The sequence below is a fragment of the Salmo salar genome, chromosome 06, assembly GCF_965601325.2.
Source record: "Salmo salar chromosome 06, fSalSal1, whole genome shotgun sequence".
Lineage (NCBI taxonomy): Eukaryota > Metazoa > Chordata > Actinopteri > Salmoniformes > Salmonidae > Salmo > Salmo salar.
Genome location: NC_138296.1, coordinates 39,892,665 through 39,906,024, shown reverse-complemented (window position 1 = coordinate 39,906,024; position 13,360 = coordinate 39,892,665). Strand labels below are relative to the sequence as shown.

Sequence of the window (13,360 nt, the reverse complement as noted above, 5' to 3'; positions counted from 1 at the left end):
AGAGTCTATACCCGACGTGGTCATGTTAGGATATATCAGTTATCCTGTTTGAGCTTTTGTGGCAAATCCGCTGCGCTGTTTCAGGTACAATGTTTATGGTCATGTCACAGCAGTGTGTAGGAGGGAGATTCCAAGATGTGAGAAGTGTGCAGGAAGGCATTGGACAGAGGATTGTGTAGTTTTGGTAAAGTTGTGTGTGTCAACTGTAGTGGTGCCCATGTTGCTGGGGATCGGAAGTGTCCGGTACGAGAGAGGCAGGTTGAGGTGGTCAGAGACTAGTGCAGAAGGTGTTGTATGCTGAGGCAGTGAAGAAAGCAGAGGCGGATGGGTCAAAGGTGAGGAATCCTGAGAGGATCCCAGTGAGTAGTAGATCTGTGTCAGCACAGAGGGAGAGGCCATAGTGTTTTGAGCTTCTTTGAGGCTGCCTTCTTAGCGTTCACAGCAATGGTTATCAACTGTACCGCAGAAATGAAATGTAAATCACAGAAAATAGATGTTGTGGTGGCTGCCTCAGAGAAGTATTTGGTTATATGAGATTTGAATTCAGAAGAGTTACAGGGTGTGTTGAGTGGGGTTGTCCCGTCCTCCCAGGCCGTTGGCATGGTGTAGGAGCAGATAGGGTCAAAGTAGTGGAATGGGGTTGTGGGTTTTTTAATGAGTGTAGCTGGCAGCTGGCTATATGAGATTTTTTTTTAAAAATGAAATGAAATAGTGCTATATAGTTGTAGGGTTGATTGGTGGTGAATGTGTGTGTGTATATATATATGTTATTTTTGTGTATATATTGTGAATATATATGTTATTTTTTATATATATTTTTTTTTACCCGTTTTTATTTTTGTTTAACGTGATTGAACATACACTACCGCACAGTAGGTGGCGAAATGCACAAACAAAATGTGCAAACGCCATGATACCAAATAATAAGAAGAAGAAGAAGTAGCGGGAGCTGGTAGTGTGCTCATTGGTTGGTGTGTGTTGGTTTTTACTGTGTGTGGCGTGCGTGGGCGTCTGTGGACGCGTGGTACGTATGACCAGTCTAATGATACGTTCAAAACAACTCGGAACTGGGAACCCCGAAATCCGACTTGAGCGCGTTCAAAACAAATGGGAACTCGCACAAAAAAAACGAGGTCCGGCTGGGAAAATTTGATTTGAACGGTCATCCAACTCGGAATATCAACTCGGGAACTCGGGCCTCTTTCGCGAGCTCCGACTTTTCGCCCTAATGATCCCTGACGTAATGACCTGACATCGTATTATTCAAAGTTCCCAGTGGTTTTGAACGCTGCATTGTATCAAAGTGAAAGTTGTTAACGTTAGTCAACACACTGCAACTACAGCGCTACAAGGAAATAGATCGATTGTTGCAACATATGTTACCATAGAACGACATATACAAGGATAGAAAAGGCCTAGACGACAATAAAATGAGCTGTCTGCAAGATGAATTTGAGGTAGGCTACGGTAAACTTAGTTTTCATTTGGCCAATAACACTGTTTTATATGGTCAATTTGAATGCGCCTTTCTTGTTTGTATTGTAGTCCTACGGATCCAAAGTTCAATTTGTGTTTTGGTCGATGTGAAACTTTTAACGTTGGATAACAATTATGTTTTTTATTACATTTCTCATACGTTTAGCCTAAACCTAAATAACGTCATCAAACACTATGGCGTTATTACACTTTGTAAGTAGGCCTATGTTGTTAGCGAGGACAGTCAAGAGCAGTGTGTTTCATTGTGCGTTGTGTTGTGATCTGTTTTTGAATAAACCATGCCCTTAGGCTGCATTTGCTGCAATGTTCTGTCGATCTTCCTGTTGAATGTGCCCGATCTTCTATTTTATTTACAACATGATTGAGACCAGTCTGTTTTTGTTTTTTTTAGATTCTTATTGTCCTTTTTTATTTGTCTGTTAACTCAGCTGGAGAAAAGTGTCAGGCGGTTCAGGGAGACATTCCATGGAAAGATAGCGGTGGAAAAGGCAACCTTACTGATGAGACGCTATGCCAACAACCACCAAATGGTCACCTGGGCAGTTATACTGAAGAAAGGCAACGGTAAAGAAATGGTTTACAGTAAATGCAAACCCCAGTCATACCACCATAGGAAACCCTATGGAGTGTTTTCCAAGACAATGGGTCCGGTACTAAAAAGCTTGTTCAATGGTTATTGTCCATTAAATGTGCCCCTTAGTCAGAACTAAGATTCATCTGTCCTGGAAACTATCCCTTAAAGTGGCAATCTGCAGATGCTACATCCATTTGTTGGACTTATGCATTTATGATATGTATTCATTGATTCTTGTACCCCCTCAGAACCCAAAATATAAGCTAGTTTTACTCCATTGTTTGTGAACAAAGTAAATGTAAACAAACACTATATAGCGTCAAAACACGGTTAAAACTATCATTTTTATATCATGGATGGTCAGTCCTTGCATCCACAGCTCTGTGTATACATTTAAAAGTGGCTACATTTCTCCAGCCCCATCTCTACATTTTTTACAGAAACAGGGGCGGGGTAGACTCTTTGTTATTGTTTCAGCTGCTGATTTCCTCTTTAACCTCTCTATTCAGACATGGTCTTTGGTGGTTTAACAACCATACCTTTTTTATTTGCGTTAAAGGGTTGGCCATGTTGACAATCTAATCTCTGATTCTTCCTCTTTCTCTACTCTTGCCGTGCAGAGCTGGATGATGAGGACAGAAAATGCTTACAGACGGATCAGGCTGTCAAGGTTACATTAATACATTCCATACTATTCTCTGTCGCATTGTGTGTGTCTCTTTGGCTTAGGGGTGTATCCAGGCTGGTCTGTATTTCTTTGAACATGTGGTCTTTGTGCTCATAAACATGATAGTTCAGTTGTACCCTGACCCTTGACCCACCTCTCTATCTCTCTTTCAGAATGTGGTGCAGAGACTCACAGCTGAGGACAGGGAACCTCAGGTCCCTCCTGCACAGCAGGTACAACGCAGTCACAGTGTTAGTTAGTCCCTCTTTCGTTAGGTTAAAGAGTCAATGTTCATCAGAAGACATCTGGATTTCAGCATAATGCAAAAACCTCTGTTGATTTTGAAGTTCCATATTCCATAACCATATTGGTAATGGTTAATAACACATTGGGAATAGATTTGTGAGCTATTATAACAACACTGTTCAAGGGCTGAAAGAGGGAATAAAACTCCTATCATATTACATTGGTCCTATATCCAATCTGATGATCAGGTTGGTAAATTGGTTGCCTTGACTATTTCATATTCTATGACTTACATTTGTCTTCCCTACAGCCCCGAGGTAGCAGACAGCCTGAACACGATAACGATATCAAGGTCAGTCATCAACAGGCTTTTTACCCGACTTTACTGGTGGGGAAAGAGATTAAGGGTTAAGTGGATGGCTAAGTGAAAGGTGTGTGTGCGCATGAGTGCGTCCCTGCCTTTATGTGTGTGGCTCGTGTGTGTTGCGTCTTCAGGAGCTGGGAGAGCGTCTGCGGGTCCTGCCTCTCACTGAGAAGAACAAGAGAATGTTTGATAATGCCCAGCGCCATATCACCCCCTCTGTCCTGCACCAGTTTGCCTGCCAGACCTGTGACAAGGACTGGTGGCGTCGGGTACCCCAGAGGAAGAGGGTAATGCTCTTTCATACATACCCACCTGGTATCCACCGTGGTCTTCACACATTGGTACACTCTGTTTGATATGCATGCAAAACCCATGCACAATAGTTCAAACGTATTTCTCCCTGCCTGTGTCTGTAACGGTGTTCCTGTTACCTTGTTACTTTGTCTTAGGATGTGTATTTCACATGGCCAGTTCATCTACTAACTGGGGCCTCCGCTGACTGTCATCTCTCCTAGGTATCTCGCTGTCACCTGTGCAAGAAGAAATATGACCCTGTCCCTTTAGACAAAATGTGGGGTATTGGAGAGTTCTGCTGCACCAAATGCACACGCTCCTTCAGGTAAACGCTGGAGCTGTCCTGTACATGTGTGATTATGAGAAATGATACAGGTTATTTAATCTCTATGCACTTGGTTTGATTTGTCCATCAGGGGCTTTGGGAGGATGGATTTGGGCTCTCCCTGCTACTCCTGCCGAACTCTGGTAATCCCAACAGAGATTCTCCCTCCACGCAAGGGAGGGGTAGGAGTAGGTGGACCCAGAAAACCTATCCCACACAGCTGCCTCGCTGAGGACTGTTACAACAGACAAGGTTAAACTGCGCACACACATACACACACACACACACACACACAGGATTGCTGTACAGTGCAATGTACTGTGGTTTGTAGAGTGTGTTACTACAAACAAGCACCACCAGATGGCGTCCTTTTACATGTCTGTCTGGCTGCTGGCTCCAGCCAACTAACTGGCCTTGTACTTCCATTCCAGAGCCCCATGTTGCTGGGACAGAGTGTGTCCACCCCCGCAGTCGCCAGAGGAACAGGAAGCCTCGCGTGGTCAATCCCAGCTCCATCCACATCAGCTCCGGCTCCACCGTCAACACCTGCCTGAGCCAAGGAAGCCTGGAGAACCTGTACGACCTCATCATGGATGACATCAGAGAGGAGAGTGAAGATGACAACAGTAGTGGTAGCAGCAGCAGCTAGAGCAGCACTGATGTTACCAGTGACCAACAGTCGTGAGCAGCTTCCATGCTTCCCCAATGGTGCTTCCAACGATCAGGATATATCGCTTATCTTAGGTTCACATTCAGTGTAAGGATGGCATCTCATAGGGCTACTGACATAGTATTGGTTCTACTTTCCTTTCATTTTAAAAACCATGAAAATACCGCTCGACATTCACAACAGTCAGATGATATAAGTGAGATGATATAACTAGTTTCATGTTTTGCTTTTGGCTTTGTTTATGCTTATTGAAGTGTTGCCACGTGTTGTTGCTGCTGCTTTGTTAATGTCTGAATGACAAGGGGAGATTGACCGCACTGGCTACTGCCCAAAATTCTGACTTTACTTTTGGTTACCTATTCAGGAGTTAGCCTTCCAGTAATGTGTGTGTTCAAATAGATTTGTCATATCAACTTGAACAAGAATATATTATAAAACACAAATAATGCATTTTGGTCCCCCCCCCCAAAAAAACCCCCCACAAATAATGCATTATGAAATCTTACTATTATTAATTTTCAATACGACTCGGGTTCAAATCAAATTGTATTTGTCACATGCACCGAATACAACAAGTGTAGACCTTACCGTGAAATGCTTACTTACAAGCCCTTAACCAGCAATGCAGAGTTTTTAAAAAAATAAGAAAATATTCAAAAACGTAACACAATAAAATAACAATAACGAGGCTATATATAGGGGTTCCCGGTACCAAGTCAATGTGCGGGGGTACAGGTTAATTGAGGTAATATGTACATGTAGATAGGGGTAAAGTGACTATGCATAGATAATAAACAGCAAGTAGAAGCAGGGTAAAAAAGGGGGTCAATGCAAATAGTCCGGGTATTTGATTAACTGTTCAGGAGGGCTTATGGCTTGGGAATAGAAGCTATTAAGGAGCCTTTTGGACCTAGACTTGGCGCTCTGGTACCGCTTGCCGTGCAGTAGCAGAGAGAACAGTCTATGATTTTTAGGAGGAAAAATCACAGACATGCCACTGGATTTTAATATATCACTGTAAATAATTTAGAAGATACTTGTACACCAATAAAGCACAATTTATTCTGTTTGTTTAAGAATAACCTGAGAAAAACATTTACAGTGGGGTTCAAAGTTATTGATAAAGATTGACAAAGATAAGCAATATTGACTTTATAAACTAAAGAATTAAAAAACTGAGCTATATTGTATGCGGGGGAAAAAATGAGGAAATTATTATTTTATACTAATAATACAATTCCTCAGAGAAAGAGATGTTGTTTAACAAGTAATATTTTTTTTCCTCTCAAAAAGGTAGTGGTCAAAATTATTGACACCCCTAAAGATTCTTATAAATAAAATAGTCAAAAGTTTTGTATTTGGTCCCATGTTCGTAGCACACAATGACTACATCAAGCTTGTTACTACAAACTTTTTGGATGCATTTGCAGTTCGTTTAAGTTGTGTTTCAGATCATTTTGTGCCCAATAGAAATGAATGGTAAATAATGTATTGTGTCTTTTTGGAATCACTTTTATTGTAAATAAGAATAGAATATGTTTCTAAACACTTCTACATTCATGTGGGTGCTACCTCGATTGCGGATAATCCTTAATGAATCGTAAATAATGATGAGGGAGAGAGTTACAGAGGGACTAAACTTGTAGGTATAACATTGGATGGTCTACATGTACATACTACCTCAATCAGCCTGACTAACCGGTGTCTGTATGTAGCCTCGCTACTGTATATAGCCTGTCTTTTTACTGTTGTTTTATTTCTTTACCTACCTATTGTTCACCTAATACCTTTTTTGCACTATTGGTTAGAGCCTGTAAGTAAGCATTTCACCTGTTGGATTCAGCGCACGTGACAAATAAACTTTGATTTGAATTATCATTGGATGGTCAATTATCATATTGACTACGTTTTTGTGAAGATGGGGAGGGGTATGTCCCATCTTGATTACTGTCCGGTAATATGGTCAAATGAAGCATAGAAAAACCTAGCAAATCTGCAGCTGTTTAATAACAGCAGCACGCCTTGCCCTTACCGTGCATTCGGAAAGTATTCAGACACCTTGACTTTTTCCACATTTTGTTACGTTACAGACTTTTTCTAAAATTGATTCAATTGTTTTTTTCTCATCGATCTACATACAGTACCCCATAATGACAAAGCAAAAACAGGTTTTTAGAATTTTTTTCTCATTTATAAAAAATACAAAACTGAAATATCACATGTACATAAGTATTCAGACCCTTTACTCAGTACTTTGTTGAAGCACCTTTTGGCAGCAATTACAGCCTCGATTCTTCTTGGGTATGACACTACAAGCTTGGCACACCTGTATTTGGGGTGTTTCTCCCATTCTTCTCTGCAGATCCTCTCAAGCTCTGTCAGGTTGGATGGGGAATGTCGCTGCACAGCTATTTTCAGGTCTCTCCAGAGATGTTCGATCTGGTTCAAGTCCGGGCTCTGGCTAGGCCACTCAAGGACATTCAGAGACTTGTCCTGAAGCCACTCCTGCATTGTCTTGGCTGTGTGCTTAGGGTCGTTATCCTGTTTGAAGGTGAATCTTCGCCCCAGTCTGAGGTCCTGAGTGCTCTAGAGCAGGTTTTCATCAAGGATCTCTCTGTGCTTTGCTCCATTCATCTTTCCCTCAAACCTGACTAGTCTCTCAGTCCCTGCTGCTGAAAAACATCCCACAGCATGATGCTGCCACCACCATGCTTCACCGTAGAGATGGTGCTAGGTTTCCTCCAGACGTGACGCTTGGCATTCAGGCCAAAAAGTTCAATCTTGGTTTCATCAGACCAGAGAATCTTGTTTCTCATGGTCTGAGAATCTTTTAGGTGCTTTTTGGAAAACTCCAAGCGGGCTGTCATGTGCCTTTTACTGAGGAGTGGCTTCCCCCTGGCCACTCTACCATAAAAGCCTGATTGGTGAAGTGCTGCAGAGATGGTTGACCTTCTGGAAGCTTCCCCGATCTCCACAGACGAACTCTGGAGCTCTGTCAGAATGACCATCGGGTTGTAGGTCACCTCCCTGACCAAGGCCCTTTTCCCCCGTTTGCTCAGTTTGGCCAGGTGGCCAGCTCTGAGAAGAGTCTTGGAGGTTCCAAACTTCTTCCATTTAAGAATGATGGAGGCCACTGTGTTCTTAGGGACCTTCAATGCTGCAGAAATGTTTTGGTACCCTTCCCCAGATCTGTGCCTCGGCACAATCCTGTCTTGGAGCTCCTTGGACAATTCCTTCGAACTCATGGCTTGGTTTTGCTCAGACATGCACTGTTAACTGTGGTACCAAATCATGTCCAATCAATTGAATTTACCACAGGTGGACTCCAATCAAGTTGTCGAAACATCTCAAGGATGATCAATGGGAACAGGATGCACCTGAGCCCAATTTCGTGTCTCATAGCAAAGGGTCTGAATACTTATGTAAATAAGGTGTTTCTGTTTTTTATTTCAACAATTTCTAAAAACCTGTTTTCGCTTTGTCATTATGGGGTATTGTGTGCAGATTGATAAGGATTTTGTTAAATCAATTTTAGAATGAGGCTATAACTTAACAAAATGTGGAAAAGGGGTCTGAATACTTTCCGAATGCACAGTAACTGCATAACATCAACAACATGCATGCCAATCTTTCCTTGTTGAGGGTTAAAGAGAGATTAAAGTATTCTCTTGTAGGTTTTATGAGAAATATTACAGATTGTCTGCATAATCAAATAACATACAGCTCAGACACCCAAACGTACCCCACAAGACAGGGGACTCGTCACAGTATTATACAGAGCCATGATCGCATGGAACTTCCTTCTATCTCCAATTAGTCAAGCAAACATCAAAATGACCTAAAAATGTTTTATAAAACAACATCTCATGTCACAATAGGGACTGTGAAATGACGCACACTGACACACTCTAACACAGTCTAAGGCACTGTGTTTCAGTGCTAGAGGCGTCACTACAGGCAGTGTGGTTAGATTCCATGCTGTATCACAACCGGACTTGATTGGGAGCCCCATTTGGAGGCGCACAATTGGCCCAGTGTTGTTCGGGTTTGGCCGGTGTAGGCCGTCATTGTAAATAACAATTTGTTCTTAACTGACTTGCCTAGTTAAATAAAGGTAAAATAAAAAAACAACACACATTCTTTAGTTGTATTGTTTGTATATCGTTGTATTTTACATTTGTGTGACCGTTCTTGTCTATCAGTGTATCAGTGATTTGTTCCTTGTCGTGTTCTATGTTTTTGTGTGGACCCCAGGAAGAGTAGCTGCTGCTTCAGCAAAAGCTAATGGGGATTCTAATAAACCAATAAAACCAGTAGTCACTCAGGATTTTCTGACACAATACATTAATTACCATTCATTTCTATTGGCCACAAAATAATCTGAAACACAACCAAAACAAACTGCAAATGCATCCAACAAGTTTGTAGAGTCACAAGCTTGATGTATTCATTGTTTGCTAGGAATATGGGACCAAATACTAAACTTTTGATTACTTTATTTTTACGAATCGTTAGGGGTGTCAATAATTTGGACCCCTACCTTTTTGAGAAAAAAGGTGTTACTTGTTAAGCAAAATCTAATTTTTTTTAGCAATTGTATTACTATATTATATAATTTCCCACTTTTTTTGAGCATACAATATAGCTCAGTATTTGAATTATTTATTTTATACAGTCATTACTGCTCATCTTTATCAAGGGTGTCAATAATTTCAGACCCGGTGTTCACAGTCTTTGCCCTTGGGAAATAATATTTGTTTGCCAAATTGAAGCATATGGAAAGCAGTTAGGAGCTTGGAAATGCCTCAGGGATTAATCTATTTACAAGGTTATCTTTTCCCTGAAGAAGGAGTAAAAGTTTATTGCTGATTTATAAATGATCTATAAAATAACATAGTTATATCGTTATTACTTTAATTTAAATGGCACCACAGTATGTGTTACCCTGATATCTTCATATAATAAACAGAAGGTTGGACTAAATAGCAAGATCCTGCTGAGCATTGAATACACAACTCATTCATTGACTCAATACAGTGGCATGCCATCCCATGTGTGATTTAACACTGCTTATCTTCCAATGTGACAGTTATAGTTTAGTGAAAAGGGGTTGACTTGATTATAAAGCCCACAGTGCGTCAGTAGTTTACCACACAGTAGCTAGTGGTGTGGAGAGGAGATTAAGGCGGGTGCCTCTCAGTGACTCGCTCTGTGTACCTCACAGCTCAGTCTGGCAGGTAGTGAGATCTAGCCCATCTGTGACACACACACGTTGCAGTGGAGAGCGAGTGTGTACCATACGGCAACACACCAACTAACTGACTGATGCTTGATTTGAGTTTAACTGCTTTCCAATCAGTCGAGGACTTTAGAGGAAACATGCCTCAAAGACACATGCTGGTCTCTCAGGCAAATGATTGAGTCAATCCATCATTGAGGGAAATGCCCAGTCATATTAATGACGTACTCATTGGAGTAAGCTCTCGTACTACATGATTCCATATTTGTTATTGCATAGTTTTGATGTCTTCAATATTATTTTACATTAAAAATAAAGCCTAACCCTTGAATGAGTAGGCGTGTCCAAACTTTTTGGACTGGTACTGTATGTGCATAAATATGATGTAGCACCAGGACTATACCCGGAAGAAGACAGCTTGTCTGTGGAAACGGTGGTTATTAGGTTATTAAATGATTGCGTCTAGAGTGTGCGGCTCTCCTTTTCTTTTTCAAGTGTTCTGCTCTGCCAGCCATCACCTAAACAGGTGTGCGTTTCTTTCGCCTCCAGATAGCACCAGTATTACCCTTGCTAGACAAGGAATTACAGAATATTTGTAGACACATTTCTGTGGAGGCGGTTATGAGCAGTGACATGATGGTATTGTCGTTTCTTTTTGTCTAGAATTCATATGGACAGTAGCAGGCTAATTTATGCCCTGTCCGTTTGGAGAGTGGTGACAGTGTTTCTCATCAGGACACTCAGATCATCTGAGGACCCTCCTTAGATCACATCCTCAATCAGCCTTGGTCTAGTCTGGTCTAACTCATCTCATCTCTCTGCATCCTCTGACCCTTCCCTCATCACTCCACGCCTAAACATGGCCAGAGATGTCTGACTACTTTCAATCACCACAAAGTGTCAGAGAGAAATGTCTTAGCTCAACTAAATGTTCCTTTCTGTAGATGTGTGCCTTGATGAAATGTTGGCATCTGGGAGAGTTATGCTAAAAGCACAAACAAAGATGATTACCAATCAAATTGAATGTTTTATTAACATAAAATGAATACCTTGATAGTTGATGGTGGACCGTTTAACTGTATTATTGACATTGACCAGGAGAGTTATGTGAAAGCCATTGGTCCAGTTATAAATTGGTTTCGGACTGATTTAACCGGTCGAGACATTTTTGTCACCCTTGGTGAACATAACTCATAAAACATAAAATACAAATCACATGTGGCGTTCCACAAAGTTCGATTTTGGGTCCGGTACTGTTCAGTTTATATATGTTACCCCTTGGCAGCGTTATCAGAAAGCAAAGCATTGATTTTCACTGCTACACAGACGATATACAACTTTAAATTTCTGTGTCACCAGAGGGTTTTAGCTCCACAGATAAGTCATTAGACTGTGTTAGTGATTGAAATACTTAGATGGCTCACAACTTCCTCCAGCTGGGGTGCTTATTGTTGGAGCCAAAGCACAGAAAGAGAATCTAGTTGCACATTTTAATTCAAGGTCAGTAAAGTTAAAACGAAAGGTAAAAAACCTAGGTTTTATTTTAGATTCTGAACAAAATATCAAATCACACATTAGGAATGTGACCAAAATAGCTTTTTAACCACATAAGGAACATTGCCAAGGTGCGGCCGTTTCTCTCTCAGGCTGATACAGAGAGAATCATCCATGCTTTTATTACAAGCAGGCTTGACTACTGTAATGCTCTCCTGTCTGGTCTACCCCAAAAAAAACATTGGTCAACTGCAAAGCATACAGAACGCTGCAGCATGGGTACTGACCAAGACCAGGTCGAGAGCACACATTACACCAGTTTAAGGTCTCTGCACTGGCTGCCTGTGAGTTTTATAATTAATTTTAAGATTATTCTATTGGTTTTTAAATCAATCCACGATTGTTCATCCCAATACATGTCAGACATGCTTTTAAGTTATGTGCCCAGTAGGTCCCTCAGGTCCTCTGGCACTGTCCTTTTAACTATCCCAAAGCCTAGGACCAAGAGGCATGTAGAGGCAGCCTGTAACGGGTGTCGTATGAAGTAGACCAAGGTGCAGCGGGAAAATGTATATTCACCTTCTTATTTATTATAAAAGAAGGAAAAACCAAAAGAAACACGTATGGAAAAACAAACGCCACTAAACAGTCCCGGCCGGTGCTCCACAATTCCCATTACCAAAACACCCCTATACATAGGACCTTCAATCAGAGACAACGAGGAACAGCTGCCTCCAATTGAAGGCCAAATAAATAAACTAAACATAGAACTAGAAAGACTAGACTAGAACATAGAAATAAACTAACATAGAACATAAACCAAAACCCCAGAACACTCTAATCAAACACCCCTCTACAAAACACATAGCCCAACAAACCCCGAAACACTCTAAACAAATACCCCCTGCCACGTCCTGACCAAACTAATATAACAAATAACCCCTTTACTGGTCAGGACATGACACAGCCTTTAGTTATTATGCCCCCAGCCTCTGGAACAGCCTCCCATAGAACCTGAGGGGGGCCAAAACTAAGGACATATTTAAAAGAGATGTTAAAACGTCTTTAAGCTTTGCTTTTCCTTAGGGTGCTTTTTAGTTGTTCAGTTTGTGTCATTCTTTAGTTTGTTTATCTGACGTTTATTGTGTAGTAAATATTTCAGCTTTTATTTCCGTAGGTTATTAATTTTTTTCTTCCTGTAAAGCACATTGCGTTGCATTCCATGTCTGAAATGCTTGATTTGATTTGATTTGATTGGTGGAACAGGAGAGATAACACTAGGGACTAATCATGCTCTCCCTCAGGAGCGTTTTAGTTGGCAGTGTGACACTCCAGACTGAAGGCAGAAGTGTTGAGAAGGAACTGACATAAATTCTCATCCTAAGTGGCTTGAAGTCAATCTAACCTATGCATTCCTCGGTACCTGTAATAGAAATGACTGACATGTATCGCCCAGGTGGGATGACTTTTCAATGAGGTCCAATTCTAGGAACACTTTTTTACTCATGAATACCCTCAGTTATAAGATGTGGGTAGGGTTGCGTAACAATCCAAATTAGCAGGCTAATTTCCGATTTAATTACAATAACTAATAAAGAAGCTTTCAAGTTGACGCCAGATGTTGAAAACATGAAGACTGACATTCTTTATTGCTATTTATTGCTCTTTGTAGATGGGTTGCCTGACAATGTCACAAAATTATGTGCGCGCATCGATGGGCAGAATGCTGTGTGTTTTATGGTTCTGAAAGGTCAGATAGCTGGGGAAAAAACGACTAAACAACGTGGCTGCTATGTCTCCATCTAATTTGGCTGATCTCTTGAGCTGTGATAGATATGATAAACACAACACAGCTATGTTACAAAAATGTTGTTTCAGTTATACGGCTGAAACCGAACTGTAAAACAAAAAATAAAGATGACTAGACTAAACATTTATTTCAGTTTTTTTATCTTCCAGAAATATGTAATTATCTCCTGATGACATCAAC

General features: G+C 41.0%; 1 protein-coding gene across 1 annotated transcript; it reads left to right on the top strand.

Annotated features, from left to right (window-relative positions):
• The first annotated feature begins 1,163 nt into the window (after positions 1 to 1,163).
• Positions 1,164 to 8,777, top strand: LOC106607198 (shiftless antiviral inhibitor of ribosomal frameshifting protein homolog). Its single transcript, XM_014203906.3, has 9 exons — positions 1,164 to 1,457; positions 1,926 to 2,061; positions 2,692 to 2,741; positions 2,912 to 2,971; positions 3,295 to 3,336; positions 3,480 to 3,635; positions 3,864 to 3,967; positions 4,059 to 4,219; positions 4,399 to 8,777. The coding sequence occupies exons 1-9, from the start codon at positions 1,431 to 1,433 to the stop codon at positions 4,614 to 4,616; spliced, it is 954 nt and encodes a 317-aa protein (XP_014059381.1). The 5' UTR covers positions 1,164 to 1,430; the 3' UTR covers positions 4,617 to 8,777.
• Positions 8,778 to 13,360: the final 4,583 nt, after the last annotated feature.